Below are 21,871 nucleotides of genomic sequence, written 5' to 3' on the forward strand. Positions count from 1 at the left end.
TGCAGCCATAAATGAATATACACGTCCATTTTTAAGACTATTGTTTTCGTTTATGATGAGAGGCCTGTGTCAGGATTGTCACTAATAAACACTTACACATACACATCATTCCTTCCAAAGGCAAACTATGGTAAAATCCTAATGCTAAAATGTACTTTCTGTTGCCAATCTTTCTTTCTTTCTTTAACCTCCAAATCGTAAATTCTATTCTTTCCCTACTCAGGAAACCTGAGAAGGCAAAAGCATTCCTACTCATATTTCTGATGTGCAACAAATATAAAACACCATGCACAGAAGCAAATAAGTACACACAAAATACACAAACAAGTCCAAGGAATACACAAGTCCAAGGAAGCTCTACCCAAAGGCTAGGTGCACAGTTAAAGATTCCACTGTGATTTTCACAAGTTCTACTCACCACTGTCCCGGGATGTAATTACTATTTGGGGGCAACCTCCACGTTGCAGATGTTACAACATCCTGAGCTTGTTCCTTAGCACTGAACTGATGTCCTGAGGATGAGCCAATTTCCCTTGTAAACCATCTTAATACATGTCTAGAAGAGAAAGAGCTCTTGCCATAGTAGAACTTTCAGGGTAGAAATTCAGCTCATTCATTGCATTATATTGTAATATAGTGGCAAATATATATATTCCACATGAGCTCAGACCATTAAAGAGAGACAATAGCTGCAACTATAGAGTCTTCACCTCACAGAAAGTCAGTTTACTACATCCCTGTTCCAACACAACTAACACCCACCCCATTTACTTTCCACTTGACCAGCTGATAACCTTGGAACCCCATATTATCAATACCATTCTTACTTAGGGTGAATAATCCTGGTATCCTGTACACAAGTTCTTCCTCAACAGCTGTGGCAGAGTTACAAGTGTTGCAGCATAAGTTTGGCCTCAGCATATTGTAAACTTCTCTCTCTCCATTTCAAAAATATCTAAATATGTAAATAAACCTCATCCAGCAATGTAGATAAAGAATCCAAGCAACCAGTTCTACAGGCAGTGTCTGTTTCTCACCATGAGGTGGCTGGAATTTTGAAGCTTACAATTTCCTAAAGCTTTGCATGACTTAACGTTTGTGGCAATGCTTCACCACCATAGCAACAATACAATACAAGATCTCTGATTCTTCTACTGTTCATGTCTTGCAAATCTTACAGAACTGATTTTAGGGATGAGCCAATGTCCCCAATTTTGTTTTAATAATGTACTATGGCCGCCCACCCCACCCCACCACAAGTCATTCTACTCACCTTCTGGTCAGTTTGATAATTTTTAAAATGAGTTACAGACATGGCACATATGCACTCTACCACAGTTTTTTGTGGCTCCCTTTTTTCTTAAAGAGTATTAGTGCATACCAGCACCATGCATAAATCACAGAGCAAAAAAATGAAAGGGAAACTTCATGTGATTGCATGAGTGTAATGCATCACAGTTCCTCTTTGCATAGTGATTTAATCCACACAGATTTGTGCTGTTAACAGATCAGTAACTTGTACAAAAGGTAATAAATTGAAAGCTGGCAAACTGCACATGTACAACAGTCTGAAAAAATGTAGAAATCAAATTAGAAGAATGGTGGCTCATTAACACATTGTTGCAACTTCAAAACCAAGATTAATTCAGAACCCAAACATCCAGATGAGGAGAATTTAATAAACGTCCTTGGTTGACTTTGCACACTTAGCACCTTTATTCATCCATTCATTTATTATCTGTATCAGTATCTTCCCATTCCCCCTCAAATGGTCCAAGGTGGCCAACGACAATAAACTGACATACAAAAAAAATTATATAAAACTATAAACAAATTAAAACATTTTAATGTTTTAGGAAAACAATTGTAGAGTGAACACCATCCTCATCCAATTGATTAGAAACTTATATCACTAAAATACTTCCAGAATAGAAATGTCTTCCACACCATCTAAAAAAACTAGTTCTAAACACCAGTTCAGAATCCTTCCCTAGGATAAGCTGTTGGAAACAAGAGATGGAGTCACGTCTCATTGACATGCTGATGACATCAAGCCCAAACCTACACATGACCTCTCCCAGAGGTTTCATGTTATTTTTCAAAGGGCAGGGGGACACAATACTACAAAGTTGGAGGAGCTGTCCTCCTTCTGAGTCCAACCCTCCAAGCAGGACAAGAGAGTGCCCACCAATTCCACCCTGGAAAGGCAGCCCAGATGGATCCCACAGTGGTCAGCAATCAGGGGCATACCTAGGGGAGCGGGGGCCTGTGTTTGCTGCTCTCTCTAGTGGCCCCTAAGAGTGAGGGAGATAATGAAGAAAATGGGGAGGGGTGGATCTGGGGGGGTCCTTAGGAGATCAGGGGCCTGGGTTCTTTGAACCCATCTGCTCAATTATAGCTGCATCCCTGTCAGCAATAACAAAGGCTCATCCAAGCTCAGCACGTCACCCATTAGTTTAGGAAGGCTTCTTGGGAGATTGCCAGATACTGTTTTCACATGTGTGCTCAAATACCCAGGTTGTATAATTGGTCACCTCTGGTGCAAATCTTGATCAACTATATTGGCCAGCATAGGAGGAAAATTACTCAAAGTAGTCCCATTGAAAATAAAAGCATATATTAGGCATTGGCCAACATGTCTTTTTAATTTCAATGGGATTTCTTTAAGTATTTTCCCTCATCATGTTAATCACTATTTGTACTCAGCAGCAGCCATTGAGGCAGATCACTGGAAATAAATGCCCAATGTTGGGGAAACATATCACCTGCAGCCATCAGGAGGTAGTGTTAGAGGCAGGGAACAGCTAAGACAGCAATCTGTAAGCACATGGCTGCTGATGGACAGCAGCACATGGTGATATTAGTGTCCTGCGCCTATACTGGGGTGCATGTTAGTCACCAGCTACATGCTTGCACAGTGCTGACCAAACCAGGTGTTATTTTCAACATCACTTCCATGAGAGGAGAGCTGGTCTTGTGGTAGCAAGCATGACTTGTCCCCTTAGTTAAGCAGGATCCACCCTGGTTGCATATGAAAGGGAGACTAGAAGTGTGAGCACTGTAAGATATCCCCCTCAGGGGATGGAGCCGCTCTGGGAAGAGCAGAAGGTTTCAAGTTCCCTCCCTGGCTTCTCCAAGATAGGGCTGAGAGAGATTCCTGGCTGCAACCTTGGAGAAGCTGCTGCCAGTCTGTGAAGATAATATTGAGCTAGATAGACCAATGGTCTGACTCAGTGTATGGCAGCTTCCTATGTTCCTATGTTTAAGGGCATACTTCCCCAGCCATTGATTACTCTGCAGCAATAAAATCACACCAGTGATGTCTCTGAGCTGCTGTTATCCATTCCTCACTAAACAGGTGCTAGCCTCCCACATGTTTGAGCCCTATAAAATATTCCCCTTAGAGGATGGGGCTGCTCTGGGAAGAGCAGAAGGTCCCAAGCATCCTCCCTGGCATCTCCAAGATAAGGCTGAGAGAGACGCCTGCCTGCAACCTTGGAGAAGCCGTTGCTAGTCTGTGTAGACAATACTGAGCTGGATGGACCAATGGTTTGATTTGGTCTAAGGCAGCTTCCTATGTTCTAGGAATGTACACAAAACCAGAAAACCCAGTTTGGCTTGAATCAAACTGGACTCAAGCCAAATTGGGTCCAGTCCAGTTGCTTGAGTCCAAACTGGTTCAGGCCTGGCTCAAGGGGGATGGGGAGCTGATTTTATTAAAAAAAACTTGGGGGGTGGTAATGCTTGAGGCCACGGGGTGTGTGTGTCCTCCAGCAGATTCCCCTCCCCCTGCCAGCCTTCCCTGATCTTGGAAGGGCAGTTTCATTGTGGGGTTGTTTCATTTTTGGGCCATTGAAGCCCTTCCATTGTATGCTGCAGCTGTTTTGGGGGCTGCAGAGAGATCTCCAGCCTCCCCCAGTCTCTGAAGGGTCAATTCATTTCAAGGGCTGTTTCAAGGCTGTTTTGGAGGCTGTCGTGCATACGCCCTGGAAATATGACCACGCAAATGGCCAGGGTGCATGTGCAGCAGCTTCCAAAATGCTGGCCATGCACACTCAAAGGGCTGAAACAGTCTCAAAATGGACCAAACCAGCCCAGCTGGTTGTAGAAACCGCCAGAGACCGCCTGAGGCCTCAGCATCACCCCCCGAGGCTGCCAAGGTGGTAAGTTTTAATGTATATATATATTTCCTTATATACTGCCTCCTCCAAAGACTCTAGGTGGTGAACAACGATACCAATAACAATTACTTAAAACAACAACAATAATAATAATTAAAGGGCAAACATCTGGCAAAGTAGGTGGGTCTCTCTTTTTTTGCATTTTAAAATTTTATTGGTTTTTACAAGATCTTAACAGTCAAATTACATTTAATTAAGTAAATATTGACTTCCCGCTCACCAATGTGCATGGTTCATATTAGCTCTACAAATCTACCATTGCTATAATAATTCAAAACACATATAGTCCACATTGCAAACTCGATTTTACCCTACCCAACCAGCTACAAAATAGGTGGGTCTTAAGAAGGAGCCAGGAAGGGGGCTGAACAAATCTGGTGGAGAAGAGTGTTCCAAATAAGAGAGGCAACCACAGAAAAGGCCTTCCTACAGGCCTAGGCACCATGCACTACACCAGGGCCTGGGACACTAAGGAGGGCCAGCTGAGAAGACCTCACAGGTTGGGCTACAACTGGCCGAGAGAGGCGATCCCAGAGAGATACAAGTGCTAAGCCCATAAGATTATATATGCTCTAGAAAACCCGAACCAGGGCCTAGCTAGTTTGAGGGGTTCGGCTAGACCTCAAGCTGAACCGGGCTCAAGTACAAGCCCCCAAACCAGACTGGCTCAATGTCGAACCAGCTCGAGGTCAAGCTGGTTTGCACATCTCTACTATGTTCCCAGAGGCGCTCTTGGGGATCCCCTCCTTGGGGATCTGGTCCATGGCCTCACAGTGGAGTGGAGCCTCCCAATGTCCTGAGGGGCTTCCCCAAATGGCCTGCCGCCACCCCGCACCTGCCCTGCCACTGCCCCACACCATCAATCTTTCCACCAATGGAAGGGGGGCTCCTAGCGGCCAGACATCACATAAATTGAGTGCCTCTGTGTGGGCTGCAGGCGTCCCATGAGGGAGCGCTTGTCTGTTTTTGTTCAAAGTTTATGGAGAGGGCTTGAGGTGAAGGAAGTGCAGGATGGGGAGTGGTTTTAAGGCGGGGAGGGGAGCTGTGGAGGCAGAGGGGGGTCCTGGGAGGTGGCATTGACATTGCTGCTGCTGCTCTGGGAAGAAGCACGGGTAGAGGCTTCCACACACACCATCAGTGGAAATGGTGCATCTGCCCTCCGCTGGCAGCCTGGCAGGGTGCTTCTCTGTGCTCACCCAGTGCCTGGTTGTGGACATCACCAGGGCCTACGGGCCAGTTGGCACTGGTGAGTGTGATCTGGCCCCAACGTGGCAGTGGCAACCAGGAAGCAATGAGCCAGCCCAGGACAGCTGGGGAGTGCTGGCAATGCTAGCACCCCCAAATCAGCACCCTGCTGAACCCAAGCCCCTGCTTCACTCCCTCAACAAGTGCAGGCCAGAGGCAGCAGCAGCAATGTGTGAAACATGCCTGCCTGCCTGCCTTTAGCGTGAGAGAAAGTGCTGTGTATACAGCAGCCCCGGGCCAGGATAGCTCATCATCTGCAACAAGGCCCTGGTTGTTGTCCTGGAAGCCACTAAAAAATTTGAAGGAGGGGGCTCGCAGCAGGGCCCTTTAGGTCTGGGCTCCAAAATTACCTAGGTGCACCACTGTATGTTCCTAATATACCTTATGGGCATTGTAGCCATTTTGGAAGGGCGGTATAAAAATCAAATAAATAAATAAATAAAATTGTGTGACAGAACTACTTCATGTACGAGACAGACATTTTACAGAACTGCTGTAAAAAATGGCATCACCACATTGCTTTCTCTCTCCTCTCCTTCATAACAGCTGATACATTTATTTTCATGTTGTGATGTCATCTCATTGTGGTAGCCAAGGATATGAAAGCATAATGCTTTTCACACTGATGACACAACATGGTATGTGTGTCTAATGAAGTTAAGAGGGAGAACTCAAATAGAGGACTGTAAAACTCAACCATGTAATTCTGACCTTATAATTTTGCTCACTCTGGACACTGTCCTGCTGTTTCTTCTATCAGAGTGAAATCTAAAAAGAAAAAGGGAAAAGTGATTATTCATTTTGTAATTAGCCTACTTTCCAGAAGGCATTCGGTGTGTGTGTCCATCCATGTGTGTGTCCCCCACATCAACTTCCCAATGCCTGGGCCAATATGAATCAAATTGGGTACAGTTGAAGGGACACATAGAGACACCCCAATGGCGTAGTTTGTGATGATTGCATCCACCCCAATTCAAGATGGAGGATGCGTAAATGTTTGAGGTGCATGTGAACCGCCTAACCTATTTGAACCAAATTTGCTATACCTGTACGGACAAATAGGGATGCCTCTTTGCCATAGTTTGTGGTGATGTCATCCACCTAGGATTCCACTCCAGAGTTTGTGATGATGTAATTCAAGATGACACACCCATGAATGTTTGAGGAATGTGGGCTAACATGTGGACTGTCTAACTGGTTTGAACCCAATTTGCTACAGTTGTAGTGAATGGCAGATAGAGACACCTCAATGGTGTAGTTTGTGATGATGTCATCCACCCAGTTCGAGATGGAGGCCATGTATACATTTGAGGCGCAAGTGGGCTAAGTTGTGAACTGCCTACTTGAGCTGTAGGGACACATAGGTACACCTCGTTAGCATAGTTTGTGATTATGTCATCCACCCTGATTCAAGATGGCACAAATCGTACATGTAAAATATCTCATACATGTGAAATGTCTGTCTCATACATGTAAATGTTTGAGGCACAAATAGGCTAACTTTGGACTTTCTAACCAATTTGAACCAAATTTGGTACAGTTGCAGTGAGTGACACACAGGGACACCTCAATAATAATTTCATCCACCCCAGTCCAAGATGGCGGATGCACAAATCGTACATGTAAAATGTCTCATACATGTAAAATGTCTGTCTCGTATATGTAAATGTTTGAGGCACAAATAGGCTAACTTGGGACTTTCTAACCAATTTGAACCAAATTTGGTACAGTTGCAGTGAGTGACACACAGGGACACCTCAATAATAATTTCATCCACCCCAGTCCAAGATGGCGGATGTGTACAGTGAGGGAAATAAGTATTTGATCCCCTGCTGATTTTGTCCGTTTGCCCTCTGACACAGAAATGACCAGGCTATAATTGGAATGGTAGGTTTATTGTAGCTGTGAGAGACGGAATAACAACAAACAAACCCTCAAAAGCCCAGTGCCCAAAAGTCAGCTCTTTGGTCTTGGGCATAGTGGTGAGTTTGGAAGCTGAGTGATTGCTTGCTTCTATGGACAGGTGTCTTTTATACAGGTACTGTAACAAGCTGGGATTAGGAGCACTCCCTTACAGAGGGTGTTCCTCATCTCAGCTCGTTACCTGCATATAGCGAAAAGACACCTGGGAGCCTGAAATCTTGCTGGTTGATAGGGGATCGAATACTTATTTCCCTCACTACAATGCAAATCCATCGCTGACTTTTGGGCACTGGGCTTTTGAGGGTTTGTTTGTTGTTATTCTGTCTCTCACAGCTACAATAAACCTACCATTCCAATTATAGCCTGGTCATATCTGTGTCAGAGGGCACACGGACAAAATCAGCAGGGGATCAAATACTTATTTCCCTCACTGTATATGTTTGAGGCGCAAAAGGGCTAACTTGTGGAATGCCTAACCGATTTGAACCAAACTTGGTATGGTTGTAGTGAGTGAAACATGGGGACACTTCAATGGCTTGGTTTGTGATGATGTCATCCACACCAATTCAAGATGGCTGACACATTAACATTTGAAGCACAATTCGGCTAACTTGTGAACTGCCAAACTGATTGGAACCTAATTTGCTACAGGGATGACTGAAGGTCATAGTTTGTAATGATGTTATCCACCTTGATTCTAGATGGTGGACATGTGAACATTTGAGGTGCAAGTGGGAACTGATTTGGACTGAATTTGGTACAGTTGTAGGGATACATAGGGACACCTCAAATACATAGAAGCCCTTCTCACAATGAGTGAGAAGAGCTACCCTCTTTTGTGGGGAGGAAGCCCCAATTGCTTTCCTCCCTGCAGTCAATCACAGGGACTTCGCTGGGCAGACAGATCGCCCACTCAGATGAGCAGCAGCTCTCCTGCAGGCTGCCCGCCCCTCACTTGGTCTCACCCCTGGAGCCCCAATAATGCACCATGTGAGTGTGTGGTGCATTACTGGGAGCCCTACTCCCATTGAGTGTGCCAACCATGGCTGCAAACAGCAACAGCTGACACACAATCAAAAAATGAAGGTAAGGGAGCTTGTTCCCTTAACCTCGTTTAAGAGGGTGGCTGTTTAGGCAGACTTTTCGTCGTGGAGCCACCGGGCTCACCTTCGAGCCCAGTGGTTATCAGGAGCATGCAAAACCGGACTGGGCTCCTTTAGCCCGGTTTTGCATGCTCGTGAGAATAGCCTCATAGTTTGTGATTATATAATCCACCTTAATTCAAGTTGGTGGACGCATGAATGTTTGAGGCACAAGTGGGCCAAATTGTGAACTGTCTAACTGATTTGGACCAAATTTATTCCAGTTGTAGGGATAGTTAAAGGAAAGTAGGCAGATTAGTTCTTACTAGAACAACCATCAAATGAACATGGCTAGAAGGTTTTCTGACTCACTGAAGTTTAATGTGAAGTGGCAGGGTTGCTCCTCTTACCAGGTAACTCTTACCTGTTTTGGGGAGCCAGATGGGAGATGTCTCTGGCCGGATTCAATTCACAGGCTTCTAGTTGCTGACTCCTTACGGCTCTACACACGATCAGTATGTAGAGCCAGAAGGGGTTCTGCAGGGAGAGTGGGCGTGACCCACTTTCCTCACAGATGATCACAGAACTCTCCTCACGCAGGCGGATCACCTGCCCAGGCAAGCAACAGCTTCACTCTGGCACTCCCGCACCCAAATGCAGCTTGCCCAGCAACTCCAGGGGTCAGATGAAGGGAAGCACCTCCCTGTTGTGCCCCACCTCCCGGAGCCCCAGTAATACACTATGTGAGTGAGCGGTGCATTCCTGGGATCCCCCCTCCCTGAGTGTATACAGCACAGCTGCAAGCAGCCACAGCAAACACATGACCAAAAAAATGAGGTTAACGGAGCACTCGCTTCATTAACCTCATTTAAGGGGGTGGCTTCGTAAGTGCGATTGCCACCGAGGAGCCACAGGGCTCACTTGTGAGCCCGGTGGTTCTCAGAAGTGAGCAAAACTGGGCTAAGGGAGCCCAGCCTGGTTTTGTTTATTTGCGAGAATTGCCTCTTTGTATAGCATATATTACATGTATTTAATTTATGTTCAATGAATCTGGATTTCATTGGATTATACTGATGTTGGAAAATGCACTTTATTTAAAGTTTCTAAGAGCAAGAATCCCAGCAAGTATACTGAACATAATTTTGAAAGTGTAGCCCTAAGGACCACTCTAATTACTTTCTTTCCTCCAGTTTTCATCTTTCTGTTTGTTTTGTTGTTGATTTCCCACCATCTGATGACATTATTAGAGAGAAAGCATAGTGACTCATTCTATGGCAAAGCTAGGAAGCCCAATGTTGCTCAGATCAGTGGGAGGTAGGGGGTACAAATTAAAAACTGAAAGGCTCTGAAAGCTCATCTGTTCTGTTACTTTGCTGGAACCCCAGCTGCTGCATCTTTACTATATGTCATGTGCACCAGTGTCTATGCAAAAAGACAAATAATACACTAGAAAAGAGATAGCCACTTTTGCATTCTTAGGTCCACTCTATTCAGGTTCAGGTTAAAGCTGAACGAAATCTGCACTACTTGCCAAACTGATTCCCCAATCAGTTTGTGAGTGAGAAGTTTTGAATTCAAAATCTGAATTCATAATTTGAATGTGACTTTTTTAAACCTCAGCATTTGAATGCTTTAGAATGGTTGACATCTCTTGATTGCTTTGCTTTTGGCAGGCTAAGATATGAAATCTTATCACCTGTCAACTGCCAAGCAGCATCACACATATTAAAATGGCTGGAGGAAACTGCTTACCTTCCAAAATTTATGAAGTTATTCACCAGTATTTCAAAGAACAGGAGGGAAACGGAGGACTGACACAATTAGAGAAAGTGTAATAAGGATAAACATTCCCCAGCACAGTGGAAGGAGGCATTTGCAAGTATTAATTCTTCTACTTTAGATTTGAATTGAAGACTGATTCAAGACAAAGTTCTTCATAACATGTATTAGATTCCTGTGGAATGTTTAAATAAAGAGCAGAATACTACAAATGTTGGATGAGGGTGTGGGAGATCTGAAACCACTTTAGAACATTTGACTGGGAATGCCTGCTAGTTGTTGAGTTAAGAGAGCAGCTGTGTAACCATATCAATCTGATCCTAGGGATGTGTGGGAAATGGTTGCTCACATATCGTGCAATGCAATGTGGGCTGTAGGAACCCCTCCCATGCTGCTGCATGCAAACACAGTCAAGGGAGTTGTGCACCAAAGCAACTCTGCTCTGACATAATGGGCCCTTACTCATGATCAGAGTCTCAAAAGGGGAGAGGGGAGGAAGCCTTCAAAAGCTTACCTCCCCTGCAGACAATCCTCTTGAAGAGTCTGGGTGTGGAGATCGTGCACCCAGATGTGCAGCTGCCTCCTCAGGCAGCATGGAGAGTTGTGGTGGGTGGGAGTATCTCTCTGTCCCCCAGAATTCCCATAATGCCCTGTGATAGTGCCCCATGCTAGTGCAATGCTGGTTGGGAGCTCCGCAGTCTGCCAGCCCCAGCTGCAAGTAGCCGGGGTTGGCAGACAATCACCAGAATGAGGTTATAGGAGTGCTTGCTCCCTTAACCTCATTTTGTAGGCAGGCTCCAGAGACGGGCTTGTCGCCATGCTGCTGCTGGGAGCCAAGCAACTCCCAGAGGTTCTCATGCGCGGGAAAACCAGGCTGGGCTTCCTTAGCCCAGTTCCACCCATGCATGAGAACAACCTCAGTGTTGTGGAACTACAGTTGCACAATGAGATACTCATCATTTCCAATGGGCATATTTGGTTTGGTTTGTGCAAAGTCACGCCCAGGGGCGTAACAAGGCTGGAGTGGGCCCAGAGACAAAATTGCAGGTAAATTGCCCCAATTGCAGGTAAACTTTGGCCGGTGCCATGTGGCCAGGAGCACCTCTCCCTGCTTGCAAAAGCAGAGATACGCCTTCCGGCCAGACTGAGAACCCAGTGCTGGCTGAAGCTTTTCAAAACTGGAGCCATGCAGAGAGAGGCACTCCCAGCCACACTGCAAACGTGGCACCAGACAAAGTGTCCTTCCAAACAGGGTACGTGGCCCCGTTTGCTAACGTGGCCATACCCCCTGCATCTGATATCAGACGTAACGATGTGGCTGGGGCTCTAGGCACGGACCCTGAACACAGTGGCCTGGGTTCTTTCAACCCCACGCAATGGGGGCTCCACCCCTGAGGGAAGTTAAGCCAACTCCTAGTAAGCTGATATGGAGAAATAGTTTGGGGTGTCATCAGCATGTTGATAACAACCTACACCCAATCTCTGGCCTCTGGCAGCACCTTTCTAGCTAAGGAGCCAGGTGATCAGAAGGGATCCAAGGTCTCCTGTTGCTCTTCAGTCTGAGCCATAGGTCACCCAAGAAAGCCACTTTCTGTTTTCAGTGCCTTTTGGACTTCCCTCCACCTATACCTGTGTACCATTTTTCACATTATTTGCTACATTGTTGGATCCTCTACCCAGCCCTATCTTGCTGAGACTGCAGCATGGAGTGCCGCCCATCCAGGAGGTATTTATATCGATAGTAGGCATATATGTTTGTTGGTTTTTTAAACTGGAGCCAGGGAAATGCACACATGCAAGTAGAAGTGCGAGAAAGGGGATGTCAAGAATATTTTGTTTCTCTTTCTCCTCAGTTATTGTTGTTGTTTAATATTATTATTATTATTATTATTAACATTTATATCCCGCTCTTCCTCCAAGGAGCCCAGAGCGGTGTACTACATACTTGAGTTTCTCTTTCACAACAACCCTGTGAAGTAGGTTGGGCTGAGAGAGACGTGACTGGCCCAGAGTCACCCAGCTAGTTTTCATGGCTGAATGGGGATTTGAACTCAGGTCTCCCCGGTCCTAGTCCAGCACTCTAACCACTATACCATGCTGGCCCTTCCTCTGCCTTAGCCCAGCCCCGTCACAAACAGTCCTGTTATGCTATTAGAGTCCAAGTTGTAAGAATCTCCTTTTCTGCTGTGTACCCGGGTACAGGAAAATGTGAGTGTGCCAGGGAGCCCCCCTCCCCACTTCCTGTGGTGGTCCATGAGCCTTGGGACAGGTGGGGTGGTGGGAAAAGGAGCAGCGGACTTTAAAAATGGGGGACTTCCATTGCCAGCAACACCAGAAGGGTGGGCTGGCACATGAGCCTACATTCCATACTCTCGTCGAGACCTATGCTATGCCCTCCAGCTGGCCAATGGGCATGCACAGCCACACCCCTGGCTCTCCTTGAAGACAGAGACAAATGCTGAACCCAAGGAAAGCATCTGCCCATGATTTGGAATGCTGGCTGCCAGATTTTCCAGACCATGGAAAGTAACTCCCCCAGATATAGCAACGCATAAGCCTCTGCAGACAAATACTGGACTTGGGAAGAGCACACTATGGAGCAGGTTGGCATAGTGGGTGGGTGGGGGTAGCTGGTGGATACCTGTACCCTTTGTACCTGGGTGCACTGTAGCTGTGTACAGTAGCGACTGAAGAGGGCTCAAATCTTACACATGTACTCTGGCAAGTTACACCTTGGTCAATGGCTATCTATATCTATAACCCTAACCCCTGCTAACTGGGCAAAGAGGCACCTTTTACCATGGTGATTCTCTTTATTTAGCAGGGGGAGAGTAACTGGCCCTATCCACCCCCAGCACATTACCTCCAGTGACTGTTGCTGGTGTCTAGCGTATGTTTCTTTTTATATTGTGAGCCCTATGGGGACAGGGGTCCATCTTATTTGTTGGTTGTTTCTCTGTGTAAACCACCCTGAACTATTTTTTGGAGGGGCAGTATAGGAATTTGAATGAATGAATGAATGAATGAATGAATGAATAAATAAATAAATAAATAAATAAATCTATCTATTAACCGTGTAGGAAAGAAATCAGGAACAAATGAAAAAGCTGCCATTTGTCATATTTTTAGAAACCAGATGTTTACATTTTAGTGTTCATAACCTGCAAGATTCCCCCCTTTTAGCCTACGTTCCAGTAGGCTTATGTGCTCACCCAGCGCATTCTCTCTCTCTCTCTCTCTCTCTCTCTCTCTCTCTCTCTCTCTCAACTTGGTAGTGCCTGGAACAATATAAAACAAATTGAGTTCAGTTGTAGGGACCCATAGGGGGACACCTTGCCAGCATAATTTGTGATCTCAACCACCCCAGTTCAAGATGTAGGATGCATATATGTTGGGGTGCAAGTGGGCTAACTTATGAACTGCTCCAGATGGTATAAAGATATGATAAATAAATACAATATTTTAAAATTTGTATTTTATACTTGTGGTTCTCAATGCTTTGGGGAAACTACCTGCTTTCTAAGCAAGCCTCACTGGTCTTTTTCAAACTCTTTGTTCTCTTTCTGACATCACCCTCTATGACATCATCTAACTGTCCTCTTAACTGTCAACTGCTCAGAGGTTTCTTGGGAGTCAGTTTCTGCTCTTTCTGAAGCAGTTTCTGGGATCTGGGAGAGTAGCTGCTTCCTCTCTTCTCTGCTTTCCTCTGACAGGGTTAGCAGAACGTTTATTCTCCAGATGCAGTTAAAGGCTTCAAGGACCCCAACAGGCAACTCCTGGGCACTTTCAGCATCCTGCCAGGGGAGTCGTGCTCATCATGATGGAAGGGGCTTCTCTTCTGTGCTGTGGCCCACTTCATCAAGTGGTGAGTTTCAAGGGAGCCCTGCCCTCCCTCTATTCCCTTTGGAGGAGACTAAGGGGGTTTCTATAACATTTGCTTTATCTGCTAATAGCAGGACCCCTGTTAAACGGGCCTAGAGTTGCCTTTGAATGTTAAGACTCTTCTATGGGGCACATGGAGAGCAATTGTCTCTATTCAGTCCAGCACAGTCTCCCTTCCAGGGTCTCCCTTATGTCAAAATCAGTCCTGCTGACTGGGCAAAGAGGTACCTTTGTGGGTAGTTTTCAATTTCATATTTAGTGGTGGGGCAGGTTGGGGGGAAAGCAACTGTCCCTATTCAACACCTTGGCTGTTGATGGTGTCATGTGTGGGGGTGGAAAGTGTGCCGTCGAGTTGGTGTCTTTGTGGTTGTCTTTGGTAGAATACAGGAGGTGTTTATCATTGCCATCCTCCGTGCAGTGTGAGATGATGCCTTTCAGCATCTTCCTATATCACTGCTGCCCGATCTAGGTGTTTCTCATAGTCTGGGGAATATACCAGCGGGGATTCGATCCGGCAACCTCTGGCTTGCTAGTCAAGTCATTTCCGCACTGCTCCATTAAGTGGCTACTGTGAGTCCTTCTTGTGGCACGCAGTTTGGACCTCACCCCTGCCCACTGAGCAAAGCACCACTTTGTAAAGTGGTGACTCTCTTCTATTTAGCAGGATGGGGAGCAACTGTCCCCTAATCAACTCAACATAGCATCCTTCTGGGGCTATTGCTGGTCTCTCTGCTGCACTGCTGCATAGATTGTGTCCCAATTTCCTTCTGGACAGGGAACTCTCTTCTCATTCCTTTGGCAATGTAAATCACATTGAGAATCCTTTTTGGTTGAAAATAGCCTATCAACATTTGTAATATTTGTGGATCATGAGTGTGACTGGAAAGAGTTACAAAGTCACACAGTCCCTCCTCCCTGCTTGTGTGCCAGGCTGCACATCACCCATTCCCGGGAACTGTGAGTTAACTGCTTACACAACTGGATGTATCTGTTTTTTCCTTCTATCTATAGAAAAAGAGGCACCAAAACAGGACCATGAAAGATTTGGGGGACAAGTGGTGTTTCCTTTGATCAATCTGGTGTAAGGTCAAGATGCATAAAGATAAAGCAGGATCCGGCAAGGAAAGAGCGGACTTTGAAAGAAGGTGTAGTAGTCAAGAAGAGAAGAGGTGCATCTGGGGAGGGGAGCGGGTACAAGAAAAAGAGACCCTAACTGGGTAACAGAAGGGAAAAGACATAGCTGGGTTGTGGGGTGGATGACAAGAGAAGAAAAGCCCACTGGGCAGGAACAGTCAGTGAGGGCTTGGGAGCAACCAAGCCAACGCAGATACTTGCTTAGGAGGGATCTTTACAGCTTCCTCAGAAGAACCACAAACAGCCATTTTCTCTGAGAAGAAGGGAGAACCTCTCCTTCCTCCTGCTGTAGCCTCCTGTCTTCCCTGATAGGTCAGAAAAGGTGCCAGATAAGATATTCTGTCTTCTGGTTGTTTGGGGGCTACATGACTCGGCGTCTTCTTCTTGACCAGGAGCTCCAGGCAGCACTTGGGCCGAGCAGAAACAGGCACTTAAGAGCTAGTGGGGTGGGCAGTTGGGCACCCACCCATCCACCCAGAGACTAAAAGAAAAAGCTTGCAAAATAACATAAATAAATCCTGGAGACACCTGGGGAAAAGAGAGAGCCTGGCAGGTTGGGCAACCACAGCTTACAAAAACAAAAATTGCCCAAGCACACATCAGCAGACAGCAAGGGGGTTTCCAAAGGGGAAGGTGGGGAGAACTCTCAGCATCCTTGTTATCAAAGGCACTGAGGGCTGTTACATGTCAGAAGGGGGGGCACAAAGAATTTAAACCCACAGCAGCACCCAGTTAAACCCACTACCACTAGGGCTGCTGGTACAATTTTTAAAATAATAGTAAAATAAGCAGTTGGTAAGGAAAATAAAAAGAGAGCAAGCCAGACACGGGCACAGTCTCTCTGCCACCACTCTCTGCTCTGCTGCAGTCTTCCTCCTCTGATATCCTCTAAGAGTGTGGCTCTCTCTGTTGAGCAGCCCCTTAAATACACTTTGAAACTCCCTCCTTTTGGCTCCCCCCCTCCCCCCTCCCCCCAGCCAGTGGGAGCAAGTGGCCCCTGACCACACTTGATTTTGTATGATGACAAGCCAACCAAGGAACAAGGAGATCACAAGCCAATTGGAAGGCAATGCCAGAAAAACAACAAGAAAGGGGGAAACACTAAAACAGCCCTCCAAAATGGCACCCACATTCGCTGCTCGAAACAGCAAACCCACTTGCCGCAAAACTGGTTGGTTCTGGGTTGATCTCGAAGAAGACCCCTTTTTGTAGGGTGTTCTCTGGTGAGAATGAACTGCTTGAAATGCCCTGTTTCACAGCGAACCTTTTCCTGGGCGTTCTGCACATCCCTAGTTAAAACTAAACGTCATTAAGAAAATAAGTCATTTAAGTAGCAGGTCCACAGATGTAATGCTGAAAGTGGTGAGTGAGAGTCCTAGAAAGAGGGACAGTTTTCCCAGTGTCTAAGTACTGTAGACCTTTTCTGCTTCATCATTTCAGCTGATATGTTAAATTGTGTCAGTCTGTCCCTAATTGGTTGCTGTTTTGTTTTGGTTTTATTTGAGAAACTGCTTAGATTGTAATAATGGATAGTACCTAGATGTAATCAAAAGCTTTCTCTGTTTTGTCATTTTCCTACATATATGCCAGAAGGACCAGGCTGCCCATATACTACTTCCCTGCCCTGAGGAAAATCCCACTATCCACTTCAAAATGAAATTTGACACCATTGAATAGCACTAGTTCAGGAATAGTCTATATATTAACTTTGGTATTTCAGGAGATAATGATGAGAGGCTGGCATTTCAGGAGGACCTCCCCACTTCTGCAGTCAGAACCAGGACAGTCCCACCCACCCCCTTCTGCAGCCGGACCAACTTCTGTCCTGACCTCCTTCTGCAGCCAGCCCCAGGACGGCCCCACACCCCCTTCTGCAGCCAGCCCCAGGACGGACCCACACCCCCCATCTGCAGCCGGCCCCGGGATGGACCCACACCCCCCTTCTGCAGCCGGCCCCGGGACAGCCCCGCACCCCCCTTCTGCAGCCGGCCCCGGGACAGCCCCGCACCCCCCTTCTGCAGCCGGCCCCGGGACAGCCCCGCACCCCCCTTCTGCAGCCGGCCCCGGGACAGCCCCGCACCCCCCTTCTGCAGCCGGCCCCGGGACAGCCCCGCACCCCCCTTCTGCAGCCGGCCCCGGGACAGCCCCGCACCCCCCTTCTGCAGCCGACCCCGGGACAGCCCCGCACCCCCCTTCTGCAGCCGGCCCCGGGACAGTCCCGCACCCCCCTTCTGCAGCCGGCCCCGGGGCTGTCCCGCACCCCCCTTCTGCAGCCGGCCCCGGGGCTGTCCCGCACCCCCCTTCTGCAGCCGGCCCCGGGGCTGTCCCGCACCCCCCTTCTGCAGCCGGCCCCGGGGCTGTCCCGCACCCCCCTTCTGCAGCCGGCCCCGGGGCTGTCCCGCACCCCCCTTCTGCAGCCGGCCCCGGGGCTGTCCCGTACCCCTCTTCTCCAGCCGGAACTGGGGCTGTCCCACACCCCCTTCTGCTTCTGGAACCGGGGCTGTCCCGAATCCCCTTTCTGCAGCCAGCCCCAGGACAGCGCCACACCCCCACTTCTGCACACACAAACACACACACACACACCGGCTCTGGGCCAGTCCTGCCTCCTTCCTGCGACTGGCCACAGTTTAGTCCCCCCCCCCGCCCTTGATTTCCCTCAGGGTAGGGATTAAATGGCTCGCCAAGAAACAAGGAGAACTCCTGTAGAAGTAACTACAGCCAGTGAATGCAAGGGAAATGCAGAATCCCAGGAGGATGGAGCAGCTCTAGATGGAGCATCCCAAGAGTGGAAAATGCTGTTGAGATCAACGCTGTTTTACCCAAGGACTTGCCTCACGCCTGAGCCAAGGTTAAAGTCAGTATCAGTTACTGGTTTTGTATTTTTGTTTTTGAATTGCTCAGTTCCTTTCCCTGTTTCCCCCAATTTGGGTGAAAATTCATGGTGAACCCGATTTGGGGATGGATCCTAAGTAGTCTTGGATGTGGGTGTGTCTAGGGAACAAACTGGGGCTATGCAGAAGGGATTGGCTGCATCCCAGCTCTAATTCTGTGGAAGGCTGGAGAAGACAAGAGCGGGACCAAGCCAGGATGGATGGGGAGCTTGGGAGGGGAGAGTGCCAGTTGAGGTGGGGCAGCCCTACTGGACTCCATGGGACACTGGTGTGCTGCCCTCCACTGCTTCCATTTATATATAAGGTGGGGGGTCTTATGTTGATGGTAAGCCTTTCATTTCATATATATTTAAAATGTTTCTATCTTTTATATTCAAACTGCGCTTTGTTAGGACACTCTGGGGTGGTGTGCAGCCCATCGGACCCCTTGCAGGGTGTGGCGCATTCTTGTAATTCATTTCAGTAGATCCCAGTTATTAATTCCAAAGTGGGACTTCCCCCAGTTTCTGGGAAGATAAAGCACCCCATTCAGTGCCAGTGCAAGCACCTTTCCAGTGCCGGGCGCTTTCCAGATTACAGTTACAACCTCCGTAAAATGCTTCAGCTTGGGATCGAATTGACAACGTAATGAAAGGGTGTTGCTCAAGTCCACCAGCAGGGGCAGCAGTCTTTTCTAGTTTGCCCCAAACTCCCTAAAATGGAAAAATACTGCAATCTTTTTACCATGTTGCAGGACTGTAATAAAGTAATAAAATCCGAAAGAAGGCATTGGAAATGTGAATGACACCTTGGTGATAGCACAGAGACATGTCAATACACAGGCAATACAGAAGCACACTTTGCAGATCCGTAGTGGCACTGTGATAAGGGTTAATCTGGAAAGTGCCCAGGCTGACCTGTGCAACTAACTCCTGGCAGCTGAACAAGCTTGAGCCTGAGTGTTTTCTTATAGGAAGCACATGGCTCAATCTCTAAACAGAAATACTACTGGCCGGGCAAAAGAAGGGGAAAGGGGTGGTGAGGGAGGGGAAGGAACGAAGGGGGGGAACCTACTCGGCCAGAGAAGGGGGGAAGTGTCTTGTGGGCGGGGGGAGGGTACAAGAAAAAGAGAACCTCACTGGGCAACAGGAGGGGAAAGGCTCACTGGGCAGGAACAGTCAGAAGGGGCTGCAACCAAGCCCATGCAGACACTTGCTGAGAAGCAATCTGTACAGCTTCCTCAGAAGAACCACAGACAGCCATTTTCTCTGAGAAGAAGGGAGCTTGCTTCAACCCCTCCTTCCTCCTACTGCAGCCACCTGTCTTCCCCAATTGGCCAGGGAAGATTGGAAGCCATCTTCTGATTGTTTGGGGGAGTCTGACCAGGAGCTCCAGGCGGCACTTGGGCGGAGCAGACACTGGCACTCAACAGCTGGGGGGAGGGCAGGTGGGCATCCCCCCTACCCCAAATGTCAAGCTATCCTGTCTACCCAAGCATTGCCCACCTCCCAGAGGAAAAATGTAAAAGTCAATCAATCAAATACAGGCTGTGGCAATCAGCCTGGTAGTTGTTTCTCCTGGGGTGAGGGGGTGGGCAATGCTTAGGGGAGTACCGAAACAATCAGACAGGACAGCTTGATTGGCACCTCTTCTGGCCAACCATGGAAGAGAAGCAGCTACAGCCGCAGGGAGAAGGGGCTAAGCAAGTTCCCTTCTCTTCAGAGAAAATGGCACTTTCGCTCTCTTCTGGTTAAGCTATAGGTTTCCCTTCCTAACAAGAGCGTTAGTTTGCGGTGGGAAGGGGGACACACAGCCTCCATGCCCTTACTCAGCAGCCCCCAGTAAGCACAGCAGACAGCCAAAGCCAGGAGAAAAGCCACAGAGGATCCAAGGTGCTAGTGATGGCCCACCTGAGACTCTCCAGCTGTTTTTGGACTACAATTCTCATCATCCATAGCTGCTGGTGGAGGGACTACAGCTCCCATCACCCCATCATAAGAAATAGGAGCCGGGGATGATAGAAGCAGCAGTCCAATCATCTCCAGCCACCACGTATTGTGGTAGGAGGTTATTGGAACTGTAGTTCCTACAACAGCAGCGGGGGTGATGGGAGTTGTAGTCCAAAGACAGCTAGAGAGCCTCGGGTTGGCCACCCCTGCAATAATTAATATAGTCCGCTGGCGCAGAGCCCCATGTGTTTATGAAGAAAACCCAACACATTTTGGGCAGCAGCTCTTTGGCAGGGGACTGGATAAAGACATCAACATGAAATCAAGGTAGTTGAAACTGAGGGTCATTGAAAAAATGACATTTAAGTCATAGCAGGTCCGCCAATCTGAAGCTCACACTTGTTATCTTTGCCTTCTCTCTCCATCCTACCAGCAAAGGAGCACTTCCCGGAATCCCACTTGGCATTGTTATCGAGGCAAGTGCAGAGGGCGACCTCAGCCCGGTCAGTACACATCAACACTGACAAATCTCCCCTCGTGGGTGAAGGGAATTGTGGGCAGGAAGAGGTTGAGGAGATCAAGCCCGCACCAGATTCCCATTCCCTTTCTGGCTAAGTTCCCCAAAGCCTCAAGTCTATTCAAGGTGTTGGGAGAAGACCAAAGGAGCCTTCTGTGTGGAAGGGAGGATTCTTCTCCATTCAGAGAAGTTTTGCCTTCACCTCTAAGGCAAAAACCACCCCCTTAACAGGGAGGCATGGTTGCACCACAATGCTTCACCCCAGGAGTGGAAGCCACACCTTAGTTTACAGAACTCCTTTCTAACTAGTTTCTATAGTTGTGGTCTGAGTTTGCAACTCTTCTCTCTGCCCCATCTCTTGATTTGGAGCCTGGGTGCAAGACCACATCTTCTCCTAGCGCTGCATGCAGTGTGGGGTGCTGGTTTTTTGCATCCATTCCCGACAGGGTATAAGAAACAAGCCTGGGAAACACAGTGGACCATGCTGTGACAACATCCTTAGTAGGGATGTTCCTGAATCGGCACTTCTGAACCAGGCGAATCGTTTCGGTACCTCTCTAATGAGGCGCCAAAATGATGTGAGCACATCCCTTATCCTCGGTCCATAGGGCCATCCAGAGGGATGAGGACATGCTAATGAAAGCAGTCCCCAACCTCTGCTGGCTTTCTGCAGGAACACCTTGGCATCCGCTCATCCCACCGGGTAACAGTGTGGGATTAGCTGGCCGCCTTTTGGGGCCGAGTAGGAATTTTCCCCATCCACCCAGATTGGCCTGGAGGTGGCTGGTTTTTTGCCTACTCTACACTGTTGCACTGGTAGGGGTTTTTGATCTGGCCCATGTTAGGAGCGGTGCCTTTAAATAGAGTAGCCCCTTGGTCACCAGCACCATGATGGCAGGTCAGAAGAGGGGATACGGTGCTGCACCCTAGGGGTGGCAGCTCCACTGTGGCTTGGCTACATTGCAGCTCTCTGTTGAAACTAGGTTAATAAAGTTATCGCCCTAGTTTTAATCCATTTCCTGTGTCGTGTCATTTATTTGGGGGTATGGGTGCAAAGGAACCTCATGACAGACCTCTTGCAAGATGTTCTCAAGTAGGCCTGAGCAGGATCTCTAGAGCCACAAAGATAAGCTTTGCAAAGAGGCAGGATCCATGAGAAGCAGGATTGCTCATTCTGCCCTAGCAGCACTCTGGGAGCCAGCCCTACCCTCCAAATCCTCCAAAGGAGAGGCTGGTTCATACACTCACACAATTCAGTGGCAAAGCTCTGCATCCAGGCTGCAGGTTGAAGATGGGATTTTAAAATAAT

At 47.8% G+C, this 21,871-nt stretch overlaps 1 protein-coding gene across 1 annotated transcript; it reads left to right on the forward strand.

Moving 5' to 3' along the window:
• Window positions 1–16,576: 16,576 nt before the first annotated feature.
• Window positions 16,577–21,577, forward strand: LOC128323165 (basic proline-rich protein-like). The gene is made up of 3 exons (XM_053245885.1): window positions 16,577–16,588; window positions 16,910–18,080; window positions 20,479–21,577. The coding sequence occupies exons 1-2, from the start codon at window positions 16,577–16,579 to the stop codon at window positions 17,855–17,857; spliced, it is 960 nt and encodes a 319-aa protein (XP_053101860.1). The 3' UTR covers window positions 17,858–18,080; window positions 20,479–21,577.
• Window positions 21,578–21,871: the final 294 nt, after the last annotated feature.

The sequence above is a fragment of the Hemicordylus capensis genome, chromosome 4 (assembly GCF_027244095.1).
Source record: "Hemicordylus capensis ecotype Gifberg chromosome 4, rHemCap1.1.pri, whole genome shotgun sequence".
Taxonomy (NCBI): Eukaryota; Metazoa; Chordata; class Lepidosauria; order Squamata; family Cordylidae; genus Hemicordylus; species Hemicordylus capensis.